Source organism: Mytilus californianus, unplaced genomic scaffold (genome assembly GCF_021869535.1).
Source record: "Mytilus californianus isolate M0D057914Y unplaced genomic scaffold, xbMytCali1.0.p SCAF_11, whole genome shotgun sequence".
In the NCBI taxonomy this organism is placed as follows: domain Eukaryota; kingdom Metazoa; phylum Mollusca; class Bivalvia; order Mytilida; family Mytilidae; genus Mytilus; species Mytilus californianus.
This window is the reverse complement of record NW_026262593.1, coordinates 21,837,636-21,860,712: the sequence shown is the minus strand read 5'-3', so window position 1 is coordinate 21,860,712 and position 23,077 is coordinate 21,837,636. Positions and strand designations below refer to the sequence as shown.

Here is a 23,077-nt window from a genome sequence, read left to right as displayed (position 1 = left end):
ATGTAAAGATGCCACCTTTGTAACTGAATACTTTTTGTACTTTTCTGTATGTTGACCTCTCAATGTCTTTTAGTCATTTAGTGTCATTATATTCATATCAATAAGCTAAAGACAAAACTTGACAGATCCTAGAAGTCAAGAGTATCATTAACTTACTAAATTGATATATGAAGGCTGTTCTCCATTGACAAAGATTTTATTTAGACCAGAGAAGTCAGAGTATTAAAATCTTACTTGGGTCTCTGAAGCCTGTCCTCCACTGACAAGGCTTTTTATGCAGCACAGAACTATGGAAAATCATTGATTCTAATTCACATGGCGCTGATGACTCATAGCAAATACTGACATTCATGTCAACAAGATACTGGAAGTTGTTGGTCAGATCGTATATCACATAGCTTGAATATATGTTAAAAATGTAGAACATTGAAATTTACAATTACAAAATATTGTATAATGAAAAACCCATTTTTACATCTTCACAAAAAAATATTACAATGGTAAACAGTGAATAATTCTACTATTTTCATATCACAGACTACAGACTCCTTATTGAATGTGGCAAAATCTAGCTTACAAATCGGGCGATTTGAGGGAAAATTAAACGTTTTTAAATTTTTCTATTAAGAATAACATCATCGGAATACACTTTTTCCTCAGAATGCACTGATTGTAAGTTTAATTTTCCTTTTTTTTAGTTGCTCTCACTTAATGGCTGAATACGAACGTGTCCTACCACAGAATAGATAACCTGTCAAAAAATTATACACTCTAGAGTCAAATGTCTGTATTATGAAAATAGTCTATTAATTAATAGTTGCAGTATTTTATTTGAAATATGTTAATATATTAGTATCATCTTGATTAAGAAATCCATAAATCGTTTCTTTTTGAATGTTATTTATTCTATGTCTATGATACTCACTCTACTCGTACAACATTTTCCATGTAGAACTTCTGTAAACTTCCTGTAATGTATACATTGTTCAAACATGTCAAATGAAATTATAATTAAAACATTCATATTTACAACTAGAGGTTCTAAATAGCATGTGTCGCTCACCTTGGTATATGTGCATATTAAACAAAGGACACAGATGGATTCATGCCAAAATTGTGTTTTGGTGATGGTGATGTGTTTGTAGATCTTATTTTACTGAATATTCTTGCTGCTTACAATTATCTCTATCTATAATGAACTTGGCCCAGTAGTTACAGTGGAAAATATTTTGTAAAATTTACAAAAATTTACAAAATTTATGAAAATTGTAAAAAATTGACTATAAAGGGCAATAACTCCTTGAGGGGTCAATTGACCATTTTGGTCATGTTGACTTATTTGTAAATCTTACTTTGCTGTACATTATTGCTGTTTACAGTTTATCCCTATCTATAATAATATTCAAGATAATAACCAAAAGCTGCAAAATTTTCTTAAAATTACCAATTCAGGGGCAGCAACCCAACAACGTGTTATCTGATTGGTCTGAAAATTTCAGGGCAGATAAATCTTGACCTAATGAACAATTTTATTCTGTCAGATTTGCTCTAAATACTTTTTTTTAGAGATATGAGCCAAAAACTGCATTTAACCCTAAGTACTATTTTTTAGCCATGTCGGCCATCTTGGTTCGCGGCTGGGTCATCGGACATATTTTTTATACTAGATACCCTAATGATGATTGTGGACAAGTTTGGTTAAATTTGTCTTAGTAGTTTCAAAGGAGAAGATTTTTGTAAAAGATTACAAAAATTTACGAAAAATGGTTAAAAATTGACTATAAAGGGCAATAACTCCTTAAGGGGTCAACTGACCATTTTGGTCAAGTTGACTAAATTGTAGATCTTACTTTGCTAAACATTCTTGCTGTTTACAGTTTATCTCTATCTACAATAATATTCAAGATAATAACCAAAAACGGCAAAATTTCCTTAAAATTACCAATTCAGGGGCAGCAACCCAACAACGTGTTGTCTGATTGGTCTGAAAATTTCAGGGCAGATAAATCTTGACCTAATGAACAATTTTATTCTGTCAGATTTGCTCTAAATACTTTTTTTCAGAGATACGAGCCAAAAACTGCACTTAACCCTAAGTACTATTTTTTAGCCATGTCGGCCATCTTGGTTCGCGGCTGGGTCATCGGACATATTTTTTATACTAGATACCCTAATGATGATTGTGGACAAGTTTGGTTAAATTTGTCTTAGTAGTTTCAAAGGAGAAGATTTTTGTAAAAGATTACAAAAATTTACGAAAAATGGTTAAAAATTTACTATAAAGGGCAATAACTACTTAAGGGGTCAACTGACCATTTTGGTCAAGTTGACTTAATTGTAGATCTTACTTTGCTGAACATTATAGCTGTTTACAGTTTATCTCTATCTGTAATAATATTCAAGATAATAACCAAAAACTGCAAAATTTCCATAAAATTACCAATTCAGGGGCAGCAACCCAACAACGGGTTGTCAGATTCATCTGGAAATTATAGGGCAGATAGATCTTGACCTGATAAACAATTTTACCCCATATCAGATTTGCTCTAAATGCTTTGGTTTCAGAGATATAAGCCAAAATCTACATTTTACCCCTATATTCTGTTTTTAGCCATGGCGGCCATCTTGGTTGGTTGGCCGGGTCACCGGACACATTTTTTAAACTAGATACCCCAATGATGATTGTGGCCAAGTGTGGTTTAATTTGGCCAAGTAGTTTCAGAGGAGAAGATTTTTGTAAAAGTTAACGGACGACGACGGACGACGGACGCCAAGTGATGAGAAAAGCTCACTTGGCCCTTTGGGCCAGGTGAGCTAAAAATGTACAGGAAACACTTCAATTTGCTACAGAATTTTTAGAAATTAATTAATAATTTAAATCAACTATTCATCTTAGTAATCTATTGTTTAACATATTGTCTTATTATTCATTCATGAAATTGCAGCCATTAGAAAAGGGGACGAGCCTGTAGTTACGACAAAAGGAACATATCCTCTTTCATCTGTGAAACGTATATTCCATAACAGTCAACCAACTAGTGATGGCGTCCGTAAAACTTACGAAGGGATAATTCCAACTTCACCATTTGGAACTCTTGGTTTAATAGCTTCCTTGTGAGCATCTAAAAGTTCAACTAAAGTCAAATCTTAGCCTAGGTTAGAGACATTGATATATGTCATTCAGATGAAAGATTGAAGAAAAATATACTGAAAAAGGCAATTTTTACAAAAGATGGTTTACAACCAAAAAAATGTTAATAAAAACCTCCTGATCTTAAATCAAAACATCTTACAAAAATTACTTCTTCTGATCTGAATTTCACATGCTTTCACACAAAACATTTACAGAAATAAAACAATATTTCCAATTTTTGAAAGATTAGATTCATATTCGTCCAATACTAAAATAAACAATTCATTTTCTTTAATTTACATGCTGATTTCAATTTAATTTTTTTTAATCTATCTTGATATAAGTAATTATAACTAACCAAAACTGAAGTCAAACAAACTTCTGTTGTACTTTAGATAATCAATCGTCAGAGACAAACTTTGGTCACATGGGTTCAGTAGAAGGTGTACATCTATGTTACGGTTCAGTTCCTCTGTGTATAGACAACACTTCACACCAGTACAACTACTGGTCACTTGGCAGGTTACATTGTCATGGAGCATTGGCTTGTCAATTGCTAATGTACATCCTGTAAAAAAATTCATGTTAGCTGATTTTACTCAAATTCTCATATTTGATTCATAACAATGTAAAACATCTATTTTAGATTTTTTATATATCTTGTAGCTAGTGCCCCAATAAATGAATATCATATATCTTTCAAATTTCAATCAGCATGTACAATGGGTAGATTTTTTCTTGGCAAAGAAAACAAATAAGAGCCCTTTCCAAAATAAGTACCTTATTGTTATTTGAGATATGTTCAATAAAAGGCTGACATATTACAAGATGCATCTGAAAGAAACTTTTACAGGAATAAAGTTTTCTTTTTTTATTTCTAAGGTGGTTTATCAATAAAGCATTATATTTTTCAATTTAAATATTAATTACTACCACCTTTTAAGATTATTTGTTTAACAAATTGCCACCAAAAATTCATGACAAGGAGCAAGATTAACCAATTCTGGTTTTAAAATTGAGAATGGAAATGGGGAATATGTCAAAGAGACAACAACCCGACCAAAGAGCAGAAAACAGCCATTTTAGTACATTTTCCCTCCAAAGTTGTCTCCCTTCATGCAACTTCCTGTTTTGACAATGGCTGAATGTTTCTAAGAATCATTAAATGTCATTTTAAATCCTCAACCTTACACCTAAAAAATCTTAATACCAACAACTTCAAAAAAGCATGGCATAAGATTTGTTTTACATGGTAAATTCTGCATAAACATCAATACATTTAGAGTAAAATTGCAGTTCTTCATCCTAAGATTATTACCTCCTGATTGCCAGCCTTGTGATGCTATGGTACACTGTGGTTCCTTCTTGTACTTGGCTATGTTCAGATCACTCATGAGGAGAAAAACGGCATATTCTGGTAGAGAGTTTGATGGACTTAATCCTTTTCTAGCCTTCCAGTCTAACAGTGAAAATCCTAGAAATGTAATTTTCCAATGGATAAAAAGAGATGATGACATAAGAGATACCAGTAAAACACTACTTTACTTTTTTACTACCAAATTATATATCTTAAGGTTATAGATCACCATGTGACCTTCAAATATAGCAAGTATCCAACTTATTAATGTTTAAGTAGAGCGTTACTTGCATACTAACTGTTGTACATATATATATTGAAAACCTACTATTTTCGCAGATACATTTTTCAGGTTTAGTCTTTCCTTGTCAATTATATGACAATATATTTTCACAATTTTTGTTTAACTACATCTGTGTTTTTGTATAACAGTAGATATAACTTCAAAAAATTTAGTGACCATTTATAATTATTTTTTTTACACTCTTGAAAATAAATAGCTCACAAAAAATAGTGAATATCTGGTGAATATGAATAGCTCTTGAAAATTTGTTGGTTTACATAAACAATCAAACCCAAAAGCTACTGAATATTTAGACAATTTGCAACGTAGTACAATTCACTGTTAAGTAAGTCATTAGGTGAAATCAATATTACATTTGTTAAATATTTCACTGTAGCAATCTACAAGAAAAATTAATTCAACCAAAAAGTTCAACTTAAATCACATTCTGATATTTAAAATGACCTAAATGACCTAAATGTATTAACCCTCTATAAGTTATTATATTACCTGGAATGGCAAACTGGTCAGTATTTATACATGTAGGTTTGACTAACTTCAGATTATTAGCAACTAATCTCTGTACAGCACAATCAGCATTGGCTTCTAAACATACACTCAGTGTTACTGTCAAAAAGTATAAACTATCTATTGGCAATTCCTCAATCCGGTAGCTGAAATTTACACAAATCCATAATGTATCCACACTAGACTTTCAATTTTATGTATCCAGATTCCACTTTTTTTTACAAACTATCAAGAGAACTCTTTAAAGTATGAAATTTATATTTCATGAATGATTGCATAGATTCAAAATTCACCTTTCCCCTTCACAGAAGGATCACAGCTTCTAAAATATCTCTTCAATGTGGTATTTTCACATTGTTTTAGATGTTTTCTAAACCTCTTCAAAAGTGTCTGGAAGGATCTTGATACTCCTTTCCTCTGTTAGGGACATTGATAAATTATAAATTATAGAATTATAATCCAAAGTCTGCATTTTCTTATCAAGCTTATTGTTTTTCCTCATGTTCCAAAAGTTCACTGCAGTTACATTTCTTTTTTGAAGAAATTTGACATATTTCTATTATTAATTGTACTTACTCCATTCTGAAGACACCATTTATGTAGAATTTATCTTGTGTACCTAAAATAAATAAAAAATAAATGGGGAATGTGTCCATTAAACACAAATGATGCCCCAGCTGGCATATAGCGTTATAACAGAACATAACTCTAGAACGGTATAATTGATGCTACCCAAATTGATACTTGATTTAGTAATGTGGTAACAAGTATTGGGTATACGTTTAATAACATTTAGTAGAGGCAAACATAAGTTAGAGAATTGAAATGAAAAATTCAGCAATGTGTTCATTTGTAAAACTCTATAATTGTATAAGTGACGCCATAAAAAATCAAACTTGATCTGTATTTTGTGGTAATATGCATTGTGTATAAGATTCATAATATTTTGTGGATGTAACCTTTAGTTAGGAAACGGAAACAAAGAATTCAGCAATTTTTCGATTTGTAAAGGGGCATAACCATTTAAAAGGTAAAAGTGATGCCACCAAAATTCAAACTTGATCTGTCTTTTTTGTAATAAGCAATTAATTCGTGTATGTTGCTTTATCAATTAATTATCCATCAAAACTATTATTTACATTTTTTTTTATTTTTTATTTATTTTTCATAATTATGTTTTTCATACACATCTGAACTTACCAAACTTGTAAGTCAAGAGATTCTGTTCATATTCCAGACCTTCAATGGCGACAGTCAATTTGTATTTACAAGCATCAACAGATATTTTGTACAAGAAAGACCTTCCAATGATAGGGGCATCTACACAACACTGGAACCCTGTACAATCTGGTAATGTATAACAGGTTGTCTCTGTTTGTTTGATATATTCCAGTGTCAGGGACTGAGTAGTACAACCTGTTAAAAATAGAAAGCAGAATTTCAATCAACAGTCACACTATATCCATTTTCTACTTCAAAATATAGAGAATTATAGCGTAATTTCCATGATAATACACGTACACCTGACTAATAAATGAATACCATACATTATCAAGTTTGATATAAAGCCTTGGACAACTGGAATGCATCTCATAATGCAATGCAGATTCAATAATTCAGTTCTAAACAGTAATAAATGTTCGTAGATGCTGAGGATGTCTATAAAGAATAGACAAGCCTGTATCCACAAATTTAAATTTAAGAATTCCTCAACATTGCCAACAAACTGAATAAATGTCACATCTCCGAGTTAATACAGACTTATTTTTTAAAATACTTTATGGTTAACAAACATGAATTTATAATGTACTTGTTTTGCCTTTTCTCATCTTAAATACTTTCTCATATTTAAACAGGAACTTTTATATATACACATGCAAATCCCCAACACTAGAAATGCATCAAGTCATTAAACCATAAAAATAAACCAACAGCAACTTCAAAGCGTTTTACAGTTTTTTTTCATGCTATAAAATTTATTAATTTTAGTATAAATGGGACAGAGAAATTTTTGCCATTGATTTTTCACTTTCAGAGAATGAATTCTGAATATTTAGGTGTTCAATATAAATCAATGTCAGCAGGCAATAATTACAAGCAGGGAATAGCTGTTTAAAGATAATACTGAAGTAGAACTAGAGGCTCTAAAAAGCCTGTGTCGCTCACCTTGGTCTTTGTGCATATCATACAAAAGGACACTTTCCAACATTGTAGATGAGAATAGACTTCATGACAAAAATCTCTATTTTGTTGATCTTGTATTACTGATCTTTTAGTCTGTTTAGTTTCTCTCTATCTTCTTTATTTTTTGCTCAGGGTAAAATAAATCCTCATTTAAGGGCAATCACTCCTATGAAGAGTGACAGTCTACTAACTATATCGGCAAAATTTGACTCTTTAATAGATCTTGCCTTGCTGATCATTTTTGTGATTTAAAGTGTTTATTTATCTATTATAATTTAAATCATATAAGGCATAACGGGGAAAAAAATGTTTCTCTCTAAATATCATAGTTTTCATTATAATAGGCAAAAATGAAAAAAAATGGTAAAATTTGTCATTTATGGGCAATAACTCCTATAAGAATTTGTCTAATTGTTTTGATGTATATGAACAATTGGTAGAGCTCATTGTTCTGAACATTTTTGCTCCTTTCAGATTTTCTCTATTTATAACTGTTCAAAAAATAATAGACATAACTTGCATTTTACCCCCTATGTTCTATTTTTAGCCATGGCGGCCATCTTGGTTGGCGGGCAAGGTCATCGGACACATTTTTTAAACTAAATACCCTAATAATGATTGTGGCCAAGTTTAGTTAAATTTGTCTCAGTAGTTTCAGAGGAGAAGATTTTTGTAAAAGATTACAAAAATTTACAAAAACAATTTAAAAAAGACTATAAAGGGCAATAACTCCTTAAGGGGTCAATTGACCATTTTGATCATGTAGACTTATTTGTAGATCTTACTTTGCTGTAAATTATTGCTGTTTACAGTTTATCTCTATCTATAATAATATTTAAGATATAACCAAAATCTGCAAAATTTTCTAAAATATTACCAATTCATGGCCAGCAACCCAACAATGAGTTGTCTGATTTGTCTAAAAATTTCAGGGCAGATAAATCTTGACCTGATGAACAATTTTACACCATGTCAGATTCGCTCTTAATGCTTTTGTTTCAGAGATATACGCCAAAATCTACATTTTACCTCTATGTTCTATTTTTAGCCATGGCGGCCATCTTGGTTGGCCGGCCGGGTCATCGGACACATTTTTTTAAACTAGATACCCCAATGATGATTGTGGTCGAGTTTGGTTAAATTTGGTCCAGTAGTTTCAGAGGAGAAGATTTTTGTAAAAGTTAACGACGACGGACGACGACGACAGACGACGGACGCCAAGTGATGTGTAAAGCTCACTTGGCCTTTTAGGCCAGGTGAGCTAAAAAAAGTGGTGGATGGTTCATTTGTCAATACCCCACTTAACAAATTTTCTGGAAAATTTCAATCCCTCAAATGCTTGGCTTTTAATCTATAAAGCATCAGCCTAAAACAGTTATTTAAGGTCAAGTATACATATATGACATACATGAATCTGATGTTCAGTAGTTGTCGTTTGTTGATGTGGTTCATAAGTGTTTCATGTTTCTCGTTTTTTTATATAGATTTAGGCCGTTGGTTTTCCCGTTTGAATGGTTTTATACTAGTTATGTTTAGGGCCCTTCATAGCTGTTCGATGTGAGCCTAGGCTCCGTGTTGAAGACGACACACAGCATTTTTTAATTGGTGACGAGGCGTATCAAATTATAAACACTCGCCACAGATCAAAACAGATACGTTATAAGAAAAAGATAAAATCCTATGTGATGCTTTTGTATCATTATTGTTTCCGTGTTTATAGTTGAATTTCATTGTAATATCATGTGTTGAAGATTAAGGAAAAACTATAAACTGTAGGTACGCAGTACTAGTGTAAATACGGACAACTCGAGTGGAACTGTTTGTTTCTGCTTTTCTGGGTCTGCTTATTGAGTTAATGGGGGACCAGTCAAAAAGAATTTGTTGACACTGAAATTGGACTTTTAAAAGAACTTTCATCTGACCTAAAAGATCATAGTTGTTTACAGGACAAAGGGTCGAACATGATAGCTATGCTTATTGGACTCGATGTCATTTTTTGTGAATCGCGTCCAACTATTTTCAACAACTCCGCTTTCGTCATGTTACCAATGTCTTGACCTGAAAAGTTAGCTGTCTAACTGGAACTAGATTTGACAAGGTTACTCAATTAAATAAAATAGTAAAGAATAGTGTAATAAAAGTAGGATGAAAAGAACATTACAGTTCTTGTGTTAAGTGATCAATGCATGGGTGATAAGGACGTTACTTCTGAGGCTGAAACAACGCACATACTGTTTTGAATCCTTGAAATTTATTTTTCGTCTTCAGGTTTAAAATTATTCTCCATTAAGCACTATCTCCTATAAGTTATGTTTAAAAGCATGAAAAAGATTGTCCAATTAGTTATGAATAAAATACAGGCACTCTGTATAAAGACACTTATTTCAGTACTTCAGCAGAAAAAAGCACATCTGGTGAGCTAGCATAGGGTATCTTAACTGCCAAAAAAATAGAAAAGTACAAGCTAAAAAAACATTTTACTCATGTTTCAGACGCCTTCCTTTGATATTAAACAGCCAGATTTTATGCTATTTTACCTTTATATTCCATCCATTATATTGCCCTTACCTTTCATCCATCCATCGTAAGTAGTACAAAATGGTGAAGTCAGTCTGTTACAAGACTGCTCCAGTAAATACTGTGACACACTGGCTGTATTCAACACCTGCTGTACAAAGTAGCTAGGTAGTGTGGACACTCCCACTAAATTATAATGCCCTTACCTTTCATCCATCCATCGTGAGTGGTACCAAATGATGAAGTCCGTCTGTTACACGACTGTTCCAGTAGATATTGTGACACACTGGCTGTATTCAATACCTGCTGTACAAAGTAGCTAGGAAGTGTGGTGTCTCCCACTAAATTATATTGGCCTTACCTTTCATCCATCCATCGTAAGTGGTACCAAATGGTGAAGTCCGTCTGTTACATGACTTTTCCAATAGATATTGTGACACACTGGCTGTATTCAAAACCTGCTGCACAAAGTACCAAGGAAGTGTGGTGACTCCAACTAAATGGTAAGTCTGTCTCTTTGCTTCCAAGGAGAACCCTAAAAAAGGATAATAATGGAATTAATTGAACACAATAACCTTGCAATCAGGTTGTTTACTTTCTACATGGATTTCATTTCCTCTAACAATAAAAAATTTGTAACCGACAGCATTGCATTATCGTTAACAGGACACTTAAACAATTGAAAAAAAACAACTATGGACACAGAATTGAGCTTAACACAAGTATGGTTAAATAATTGTGCTTATAAATGGACAATAATGCTTCGGCTCAAATTAGTGGCAACATAAAAACGACTTCCAAATAAAGGGGGAAAATGTGGCTAATTGAAATAAAAACAAATAACAAAAACAATAAAACAAGTTATTTCCTTTCAAAATAGAACATTTTTCTAATATTTCCCTAAAACATATCATTTGAAACCAATATCAAGTTTTTGAATCATTTTATAATTTTATCCTATCTCATATTTCCTGTTTGATAAAAAATGCTAATATTCATTACCACTAATGTATCTAAAAACAAACAATCTTGATGACATTGCAAACTGAAATTATTCTAGCTCACAGATTTTCTTTTCAATAATAATTCTTTTCTCAAACTATAAATAATGTATTTCTTATCCTATTCATTTGATTCTAAATCAAACAATGAGCTACTTCTTAATTATCATTGAAATTGGTCAGATGAAACCAACACCTCGTTTCCAGAGATCTTTCCTAAAAAGTCATTTTCCATCTCTCAGCTTCATTTTCAATGATACACTTTTTTCAATATAGATCAAAATCAGGATAGACCACCTGCTAGACACATGGTTAACACTTGAATGGATTATGCTGTAAAGCAGTGTATATGCATACCTGTTACAACAAAGTCCCTGGAAAAGTCACAAGTTTTCTTGGGAAGTAAAGTGTTGACAAATATGTTCACAGGTCCAACTTCACATGCTCCTGATGACTCATAACATACACTCAAGTTCATGTTTACTAAGTACAGGTTCTCACTCAGTAAATTATGAATGGTGAAGCTAAAAAGTAAAAAAAAATAAAAATAAAGATAAATTTCATATTAATTCACCCAAAGCCAATAATAACTTATGGATGAATGAGTGTTTATAAATAGTATATTGATGACAATGCATTATGAAAATGATGATCTCAATTTAAATACTCATATAATCACAGTCTGGCTATGATTTTGTTGAAACACTTTTTTCTCAATAAGTTTCAATGTACATACACAGAAAAATAAAAAAAAAGTTTCAAATCTTCAATAAGAGGGGTAAACATGTTGCTGGTTTTTATACGTCATAAATTATCAAGAAAGCGTGTTCAAATTCAAAGAATTATAAGTTGAAAAATCAGATGTTACATATTACAAAATAATAACAAAACAATGATTAAAAGAACAATTTACTTACTCAATTCTAACAATTCCTCTAAGCCAAACTTGCCATAAATCTCCTAAAATATAATTATACGTGGAAAACTTATCGGAACCATGTCATAACAAAAACTTATATCCTTTTTATACATTTTATTAGCCCCTGTTTAATTTCTAATGTTTCGATAAGTAGTATGTATTCTAATGCAATTTGTTTATAATGATAATTTTCATTGGACGTTGACAAATATTTTGAAGGGTTAGATTCCACATTCTACCAGTCCAGAACTAAGAAAGCCACCATTTTGAATTCCGATTTTTTTTTTTGGTATGTTATTTCTCACAAAATAAACAAAAAAAGTCACATTTTGAGCCTCAATTTCTTCTTTATGGGATACAATACAGTTATCTCCTAAATTTACATTTATTGTAGCCTGTATATTCTAGATATAAAAGCAGTTTATGGGCCTAACTGCACATTTAATTTTGCTTAACTTGTTGCAAGCATAGATATAAGATTTTGTAAATCTGTTTTTCCAAAACATCATAAAATTTCAGAAATTACAATTGTTAGACCAACACTACAATGATATGGCAATTATTATAAACTACAGGCTCCAAGGAGCCTGTAGTCCTCACCTGATATTTTTTTTACAATTGATGTATGAAACAATGCAACAATAATACTTTTTTAAAGGAAACTGTGTGGATCAAAATCTAATCTTTCGTTTGATTTATACAGCTTTCAACCCATTTATTATTTCAAAAATTTGATTTGTCTATGTAGTTTCAGAGAAGATTTTAGTAAAAGATTACAAAAATTTACGAAAAATTGTGAAAATTGATTATAAAAATGCTGTCCTGAAAAAACCTTTTCTATCAGGGCCTGGGATATCCTTAAAAATCCCAATACTGGTCATTTTGTAAATCCTGGTATGTTAGCCAAGGGGAATGAAATGTATAAATGTACCATCTGCTTTCCATTTATGTTTGTGTAGACACTGGATAGGAAGTATTTTGAACATAAAGTGTGAGGCCAAATGAAGGAGAGCACATGGCTTTTTACATTTTCTGCAATTACTATAACTTTCAACATTTTAAAGATGGTAAATCAACAATAAATGGCTAATTTTTTTTATAATAATATATATCTAATATTCAAGCTATAGGTCCTTTATTCAACCGGGACACATTTGAAAGAGAAAGTAGAATTCAAACTTCTTTAAACAACCCTCAACTCATTTAGAATTTGAACTTGGACAACAAGCAAAGATGTCTTCTATCCTGAAGGAAATGGGTGCAAATGAAATAGTTCCAAAAAATTCTATATTTCAACATTAGATTAATAATGCAGATATATTCCTCTGGTAACATGACTGTTTGATTTTAAGGAGCATTGATGTTTACATGCATTTTGAATAATATCTTTTGGTAAGTACAAATAAATTAGATTCCACTATTTTGATTGTGTGCATATGAAAATAAGAGTAAAGAAATGACTTATAGAATGTTAACCTAAGATTTACTGTGATCACCATAATAGTTAGCAATACATGGTTATAAATAATGATTTTTTTTTAAATAGTATGTATGCTTTTAATAACTATAAAATTTAAATCAATATTCTTAAAAAAAATCAAGCTCAACACATCAAACAAAAACCACTGTCATATTCCTTACTTGGTACAGGTATTCCCTTTTGTAATTTCCTTATTCTGAATTGACTCAGTATTCCTAATTGATGTTTCAGAATCATTTAATACCTGTACCAAGTCAGGAATATGACAGTTGTTATCCATTCGTTTGATGTGTTTGATCTTTTGATTTTGTCATTTGTTTAGGGACTTCATTTTTTGAATTTTCCCAGTAGTTCAGTTTTTTTTGTGATTTTACTTTTTTTTGACACTATTTACTTTCCACTGCACTTTTGTTTTACCTTTTACTCAATCAATTCAGTTTTTCCCACGCACTTGAACTGTGCAGTTGTATAAGATCTAATGAGAGGTCTTGTGGTTAAAGTCACTGCATACGGAAAAGGTGTTGGCAAATTACAGTAAGGAATAAAAAGAATTCAATAGCTTAAATTTTGATAAGATGATGGATTTTTACATGTACACTTGTTTTAGTTAAACTTAGCCATTCAAGTACACAAAACATCTCAAGTTTTTCTTTCAAATTTGAACTTTCATATGACCTTAATTCATTCTCATTCATCTAAAATAAAAGTAGTTATAACACCCATTCTGGCTCTATTCTGGGAACTAGTAATTTACTGTAAATTTCATACCATATTGTTTTTCCAGTAGTCGGACATTGAAGTTCATTTTTTCTATCTGTACCATCATACGAGCATGACAGGGGTCAATATCTACTGAAGCATGAAAACTCCTGCCAAGTCTCGCTGAGAACATACTACAGTCTACTGCAGTACAATGTGGCTGAAGAGTACAATTTGCTGCAGGAGAAATGTCTGATAACTCTACCATACCCAATTCACATTCTGAAATTGTGAAAAATATTTCAACATATTTGCATTCCACTATCTAAATAAGTAAAAAGACATTTGAGGTTCAAATGTAACAGAGAAAGCATTTTGATTTACTAGCAAATATGTGCAACAACCCAAGAAGAGTAGATCAGTTTCAGTAAAAATTTATTCTTTTATAACCATGATTGGATAATTTGTTTAGAAAGAATTTTGTATTTCTATGAAAAAGAAATTTCGACATTATTTCAATTCTCTTATGATTGTGGCCTGTTATCTAATTCTTACATGAATAGATAGTTTTCGTATCACACTCCCCTCGTATCACACTGCACTGAGTGTGATACGAAATAGTGATACAAAAATCTGCTTTAATTACATTCTGGAGCGTACAAAAAGTCTTTAAATGTCTGATATTAAAGTTGGACACAGGAAAAGGACATATACATGTAACCTCATACAGGAATGTGCAATAGCCTAGATCAACATTTTTTAGAATTTTTAATTTACACATTGAAAGGGTTGACCATAAGAAAAATAGGTTAAACAACTTGTGAAAATTGGAGATTGCTTGTTATCAACTCTTGTTTTTTAATTTAAATAGTAATAATAAACTTGCCAACGGCTCTTTTATTATCATATTGAAATTGAATAAAATAACTCGAGTTGATATTAAGCGATATCCCATTCTCACTGATTATGAAACCTATAATTATCTCACCTTGTAATGTTATCTTTCGACTAAACAATTCACCATATCTCTCTCTCGATAATTTGATAATAAATACTATAACAAGAGTGCACACGCTGAAATGTCTCGCCTTCTTTACTAATCATTGATATTATGTTGATAGTCCTAAATATAAAGCTTTCTTACAACTGTCACATAAACTTAACATTAACCAAGAAAACTAAACATTGACCAATGAACCATGAAAATGAGGTCAAGGTCAGATGAACCATGACAGGCAGGCATGTACAGCTAACAATTCTTCCATACAACAAATATATTTGACCTATTGCTTATAGTTTAAGAAAAACAGACCAAAACACAAAAACTTAACACTGAGTAATGAACTGTGAAAATGAGGTCAAGGTGAAATAAAACCTGCGTGACTGACATAAAGATCATAAAATATTTCCATACACCAAATATAGTTCACCTATTGCATATAGTATTAGAAAAAAAGACCAAAACTCAAAATCTTAACTTTGACCACTGAACCATGAAAATGAGGTCAAGGTCAAATGACACCTGCCAGCTAGACATGTACACCTTACAATCATTCCATACACCAAATATAGTTGACCTATTGCTTAAAGTGTAAGAAAAACAGACCAAAACACAAAAACTTAAAATAAGCAATGAACCTTGAAAATGAGGTCAAGGTCAAATAAAACATGCCAGACTGACATGTACATCGTAAAATATTTCCATACACCAAATATAGTTGACCTACTGCATACAGTGTAAGAAAAACAAAACAAAACACAAAAACTTAACATAAGCAATGAACCTTGAAAATGAGGTCAAGGTCATATAAAACATGCCATACTGACATGTACATCAAAAATATTTCCATACACCAAATACAGTTGACCTATTGCATACAGTATTAGAAAAACAGACCAAAACACAAAAACTAAACTATTACCACTAAACCATGAAAATGAGGTCAAGGTCAGATGACACCTGCCAGCTGGACATGTACACCTTACTATCATTACATACACCAAATATAGTAGACCTATTGCTTATAGTATCTCAGATATGGACTTGACCAAGAAAACTTAACCTTGTTCACTGATCCATGAAATGAGGTCGAGGTCAAGTGAAAACTATCTGACGGGCATGAGGACCTTGCAAGGTACGTACATACCAAATATAGTTATCCTATTACTCATAATAAGAGAGAATTTAACATTCCAAAAAATCTGAACTTTTTTTTCAAGTAGTCACTGAACCATGAAAATGAGGTCAAGGACATTGGACATGTGACTAACGGAAACTTCGTGACATGAGGCATCTATATACAAAGTATGAAGCATCCAGATCTTCCACCTTCTAAAATATAAAGCTTTTAAGAAGTTAGCTAACGCCGCTGCCGCCGCCGCCGTAGCCGCCGCCGCCGCCGGATCACTATCCCTATGTCGAGCTTTCTGCGACAAAAGTCGCAGGCTCGACAAAAATTAAAGAACCTTAGTGAGCACGCTCACATACCCCACGTCCCCACATTGTCACTGGAGAAATAAAATAACTGTAAGAAAAAAAAATTGTATAAGAAAAAAAAATTGAATCATAATTTCCTGTCGATATACACATCTACATAGTATGTCCTTATTATCTACAAAGTTTCATGAAATTTTGTTGTGTGGTTTCAGAGGAGTTGAGATGACAAACTGTTGCAGTAGTACATTAAAGTAAATAAGTTCAAAGGGGCGTAACTCCTAGAAAAAAAATTAAATCGTAATTTCCTGTCGATATGCACAATTACATAGTATGTCCTTATTATCTAAAAAGGTTTCGTGAAATTCTGTTGTGTGGTTTGAGAGGAGTTGCGATGACAAGAAACAGGACTGACGGACTGACGGACGGACAGACGGACGGACGGACGGACGGACGGACAGACGGACGGACAGACGGACGGGTCAAAAACATTATACCCTCCGCAACTCGTTGCGTGGGGTATAAAAAATCAGGGGACATAACTGATAATTCATGTCATACTCTAATGGAAACATATAAATGTACTTACCATTATTCCAACCATTACTACTGACATTAACTACAGTAGAACCAGTTGCTTCATAGAACTTAACAATGCCAAGGACTTCTTCAAGGTCGTCTAGTGCATCACCTGTCAGGGGTGTGGCATCTGTATATCCAGTTGTATTTAGCCAGTTGATAAAACTAAATCCTAAATAATACAGATAAAACTGATGAGTGTCTTGTTCATATCTGCAGAAAACAAATCACTGTCTTCTATTCAATGAATATATATGTCAATTTTAAACTGATAAATAGTTTTACAAAAGCTCCCTATTTTCTTTTTGTTAACTTCAAATTTAGATAATTTAGTTATCTTCTAAATTGATATTATTGTGAATGATTCTTCATTGTTTATAAACAACTTTTCAAAATAAGTTATTACAAAGTTGGTTTTAACATGAAACACTGAGCTTCTTTAAATTAAACAAAACTGCATGTGTTGTTGTTGGTGGTGTTCCTATTATTGGAAGTCTAAAATCAGTTGGTTCATCTCAATGATGTCGATAATCAATTGGGATTTTGTTAAATCAATTGTTCTAATCATTTCCGTTATATTAGCAAATCTACTTCTAGTCAATTTCTAATTTTCCTTTAACGTGCACAGTCAGACAAATTTTAACAAAAATATCAGTTGATGACAATTAAACAATGTCCAACATTCAAAAAGATTGGTGAAGGAAAAAAATTCTATGAAGTATTTTCTTTCACTTCTGGTACTTGTTACTGAAGAGCGTACATCATAGCATTCTGATTTTTGACAAAATGGATTTGAAACTAAGTAAGTACGTTGTAGAAATTTCTTTTAGCTAATTTTTCTAGGTTTTCTAGGCTTTTTCTGACATTGTTTATCATCTTAATATCGTGTTAAATTATTCTTTAAGTTGTCTTTGTATATATATTAATACTTTTACTGTTTAGTCTATTGTTTGTAATATTCATTTGACGTGGCTCAGTACTTATAAAACCCGTCATTGTGTTATTGTGCTATGGTAAATTTTTGTATTCTTGTCTTTTGTTTTTGCTAATGTGTTTTGTCTATATGCCTTTTCGTTTTTCTTTGTTGACATATTTGTTTGTTTTTATAGTGATTAAGATTATAACACAATGTTTAATCTATTATGTCTGTTTGATTGTTCACTCATCGTTATCAATATAATGGAAATTCATGTGACTGTCAGAGGTTTAGCTAGCTATAAAACCAGGTTTAATCCACCATTTTCTACACAAGAAAATGCCTGTACCAAGTCAGGAATATGACAGTTGTTATCCATTCATTTGATGTGTTTCAGGTTTTGATTTTGCCATTTGATTAGGGACTTTCCGTTTTGAATTTTCCTTACAGTTCTGTATTTTTTTATTTTTTTTATTTTGAATAGATCCCCTTAGTTATATGTATATATTTCTATAAACATATTTTTTTATAATATAGAATAGTTTACCTCATATAAAATTAATTGATAAATGATAGTTACTTTTCTTTTTCATTGAAAGAGAAATCTTTCAATAGCGCTAAATACAATTAATTACTTGGTAAGTATCTAACAAGGGAATTTATATAATTGTGTAATTATAAATGACATTTGAAGACATAAAATGAGACGAATTAACTTTAATTGTATTCTCAGGTACAAATAGATATAATTAAAACAAGAGGCTCTTAAGAGCCTGTGTTGCTCACCTGTATCTACTGTGGTTTTGGAAATCATGTAAAATACGGTTTAAATCATAATAAATAGTATTAGATACCCTAATAATGATTAAGGCCATGTTTGGTTTAATTTGGCCCAGTAGTTAAATGAAAAGCAGGTCATCCCACTAGTAACTAGACTGACAATAGTTACTGAAGACCCCTTATCATTATTTAAATTAGTTTTCAAGTTGTGATCATTTGAATTTGTTTTTTTATAATTTTCCCTTAGACTTCTATAGTAAATCCCTATGTTCTATTTTTAGCCATGGCGGCCATGTTGGTTGGTTGGCAAGGTCATCGGATATATTTTTTTTAATCAAGATATCCTATTGAAAATTGTGGCTAAGTTTAATTCTATTTGGCCCAGTAGATTAAGTGGAGAAGATTTTTGAAAAAGATTACAAAAATTTATGAAAAAAATTGACTATAAATGGCAAAAACTCCTTAAGGGGTCAATTGAAAATTTTGGTCATATCGACTTATTTGTAGATCATACTTTGCTAAACATTATTGCTGTTTACAGTTTATCTCTATCTATAATAATATTTAAGATAACCAAAAACTGCAAAATTTACTTAAAATTACCAATTCAGGAGCAGCAACCCAACCACAGGTTGTCTGATTCGTCTAGAAATCTAAGGGCAGATAGATCTTAACGTGATGAACTTTTTTGCCTCACGTCAGATTTGCTCTAAATGCTTTAGTTTCAGAGATATAAGCCAAAAACTGCATTTTACCCCATGTTCTATTTTTAGCCATGTCGGCCATGTTGATTGGCAGACGGGGTCATTGGACACATTTTTTAAACAAGATACCATGTTGATTGGCAGACTGGGTCATCGGACACATTTTTTCAACAAGATACCCTAATGATGATTGTGGCCAAGTTTGGTTAAATTTGGTCCAGTAGTTTCAAAGGAGAAGATTTTCGTAAAAGATCACAAAAATTTACGAAAAATTGTTAAAAATCAACTATAAAGGGCAATAACTCCTTAAGGGGTCAATTGACAATTATGGTCATGCAGACTTACTTGTAGATCTTACTTTGCTGAACATTATTGCTGTTTACAGATTATCTCTATCTATAATAATATTCAAGATAATAACCGAAGACTGCAAAATTTCCTTAAAATTACCAATTCAGGGGCAGCAACCCAACAACGGGTTGTCTGAATCGTCTAAAAATTTCGGGGCAGATAGATCTTAACCTGATGAACACTTTTACCCCATGTCAGATTTGCTCTAAATGCTTTAGTTTCAGAGATATAAGCCAAAAACTGCATTTTACCCTTATGTTCTATTTTTAGCCATGTCGGCCATGTTGGTTGGCAGGTGGGGTCATCGGACAAATTTTCTAACTATATACCCTAATGATGATTGTGGCCAAGTTTTGTTAAACTTGGTTAAATTTGGCCCAGTAGTTTCAGAGGAGAAGATTTTTGTAAAAATAAACGACGATGGACGATGATGGACGACGACAACGGACAACGACGGACGCCAAGTGATGAGAAAAGCTCACTTTGCCCATTAGGCCAGGTGAGCTAAAAAAATCAGTCAGAGACCAGCTACTGGCAGATAGCACTTTCTAATTCATATTTTGTTACAGCTATATTTATATAAATAATTACTTTCATTGTCTTGAATAAATGTTTATATTACAAGACAAAATGTGTTTAATTTTTATCTCGTCTCTAATTGATTCACTGTTTTAATTGCTTACTAAACTATGATAAGTAAGCAGAAGAACAAACATTAACAGATATTGCTCTCTGCAATAATATTGAATATATGCATAAGACATATTCAACAGTCAATGTGGCAAGTTAAAACAATGCCATTATAACGGATAGTCTGTTAGTTGATGTTAACCTATAGCAATTGATAATCAGTTGGTAATTTCATCTGATTATCCATCACTGGTTCTTTCACATGACAGTTAAATTTGATCACAAGTTGTGCTAAACGTTCATAACTTATTAGTATTTTTTTTAAAGTATTTTTTGTGAGAAAAGTTGCTGTCCTTTTATTTACCTGTCTGAGCAAAGTTTGTCTTTGTTTCACATGTATGTTTAGGTAACAATGTATTCTGGAAAACGTGTGACACAAACTGACAATCTTGACCACTGCTCCAACAGATACTGACCGTCATGTTGACCACATACATTCCACTGTATATCAGATCATCCAAAGAGAAACTATAAATACAAATCAATGAAATAAGTTATAGTTCATCAAAGTTTCATGAAAACAGCTGAAAGCATTTTTGAGTTATTGTCTGAAAAATGGAAAATCCCCCCTTTTTTAATGAATTAAACCACATAACTTGGAAACGTAAAATCTAAAATTTATTAAAATATAAAGTCAATAGATATAAACAATTCACCAAAGTTTCATGAAAGCTGATTAAAGGATTTTTGAGTTCTTGTCCAAAAACAGGAAAATCACCCTTTATTAATGAATAACACCCAATAACTCGGAAACTTAAAATCCAAAATTTATAAAAAAAAACAAAAGGGAGCTCGTTCAAACATTAATTTAATGAATATTTCTGACAGAAGTTAACCAAAGAATCGAACTGTTTTAGTTTCAAAGAGGTATTTTAGTGACATCTATTAAGTACACATTTTCTGCACACTATCACCTTATTTGCCTGCAATTTACACATTACATTCTAATTTCCAATTAATGTGAAACACAACAATTATCATTGCTTTTCTTATGATTTTGGCTTGTTTTACACTTGTGAAGTGTTCTGTAATTATTTACAAGGATTTATTACATCTACTGAAAAGAACACACACACTTTAAAAATTACCAGAGATTCACTCAACTTTTTAACATGTGATGAAAAGTTTTTTCCTAAATATTTCTAGGTGAAAAGGAGGAAGATAACGGTAGGTCTCACAAAAATGCCCAAAAAAAATCTATGTTTTAAAATATCAGTACACAAATATTCTATGAACCTTAGTTTAAAGACTTGCATAGGTGTGATAGAATAATTTTTGAAATGTAGAAATTCTCAACGTTATATCTGGTTTTCTAGAATGAGTGTTACCTAGTGTATAATATTAGACAGAAACTTGTATAGTGTTGCATCAATGAAAAGAGAAGCAGAAGATACTATTCAAATTTATAAGACAAAAACAAACTGACAACATCATGCATATGACATAAAAGAGGAATAGATTTACAGCAGTCAACAAAACACAACATAGAAAACTAAAGAATTTGCAACTCAAACCAAGTCAAAAACTTGGGTTTATCACAGATATTCCAGAGGTGTAAGCAGATCTTACTACACATGTGACATCTGTCATGTTACTCATGTAAGTACAAGTTTCATGATGTCACAATGGGGGAAAGAAGACAGAAATGTGGTTAACTACAATAGGAACAAATAAATAAAGAGATATACTATTGGATATTTTCTATATATTAGTCTGTTAGGTCAGAAATCATCTGACTAGTCAATGTGTAAGCCCTTTTGTAATAAATAAACAGAATTTCAAGAAATATGTAACAGTTTCATAGAAAAATATAGTGTTATTTTATTCATAGATATATAGAGGTCCTTTCCTGACATGCTTTCAATTATATCATACAAAAGGTTTCCTAATTTGTTTAATTTCAATTTATCACCTCACTCTGTATATACCACCAAGATTTAGCTCATAACTCTTCTCTGAAAATATAAAATAAACAAATATTATAATCTCAATAAATAATGCTCATAAAAAGACACCTTTTGTTTAATTTATTTCTTTTGATTTAGAAGCCTTAGACAAGAATATATCTTTACCACATGATTTCTCATTTTGAAGGGTTCTCTGTTACGGAAATAAAAATTATATTCACCGAATTAAAGTCTTTCAAAATGTTGAACTGCAATATGGAAATTTAAAAAATTAAATTAGAGTATACATATTTTGATAAATTCCTAGGGTATGTACTTTCCCCAGTTTTATTTTCATTGATGATAAGGTCAGCTTGTCAGCTTGGCAGCTTGGCAGTTTTGTTTTAATTAAGAGATTAAGGGATAGGTGTTAGATCATAGATAGGAAACAGCATGATGACAGCATGGGTGTAATCAGAGAACATCTGTATATAATTTTGATAGGATGGTCAGTTGTCGTTTGAGCATTGCACTGTTAGCAGTCATATTTTTACTTGTGGAAAATTAATTCAATAAATTTACTTTTCGTTCTCTTGAAGTTATAGTTTTATTAATTGTGAATCAAAACTAGACTTA

The 23,077-nt window shown here is 31.7% G+C and overlaps 1 protein-coding gene across 1 annotated transcript in view; it reads right to left on the bottom strand.

The window, feature by feature from the left end:
- LOC127719725 (uncharacterized) overlaps positions 1–22,524 on the bottom strand; it is a 264,736-nt gene extending 242,212 nt beyond the window's left edge. The window contains exons 1-14 of the mRNA XM_052225963.1: positions 22,468–22,524; positions 20,860–21,023; positions 17,125–17,286; positions 14,171–14,383; positions 11,921–11,963; positions 11,361–11,527; positions 10,364–10,537; positions 6,502–6,717; positions 5,878–5,920; positions 5,284–5,447; positions 4,452–4,607; positions 3,492–3,701; positions 926–968; positions 235–398 (exon numbers count right to left, since the gene is read on the bottom strand). Of these exons, the coding sequence (XP_052081923.1) occupies positions 235–398; positions 926–968; positions 3,492–3,701; positions 4,452–4,607; positions 5,284–5,447; positions 5,878–5,920; positions 6,502–6,717; positions 10,364–10,537; positions 11,361–11,527; positions 11,921–11,963; positions 14,171–14,383; positions 17,125–17,286; positions 20,860–20,992 (1,888 nt within the window). The 5' untranslated portion in view covers positions 20,993–21,023; positions 22,468–22,524. The remainder of the gene's footprint in view (positions 1–234; positions 399–925; positions 969–3,491; positions 3,702–4,451; positions 4,608–5,283; positions 5,448–5,877; positions 5,921–6,501; positions 6,718–10,363; positions 10,538–11,360; positions 11,528–11,920; positions 11,964–14,170; positions 14,384–17,124; positions 17,287–20,859; positions 21,024–22,467) is intronic.
- Between the last annotated feature and the right edge of the window lie 553 nt (positions 22,525–23,077).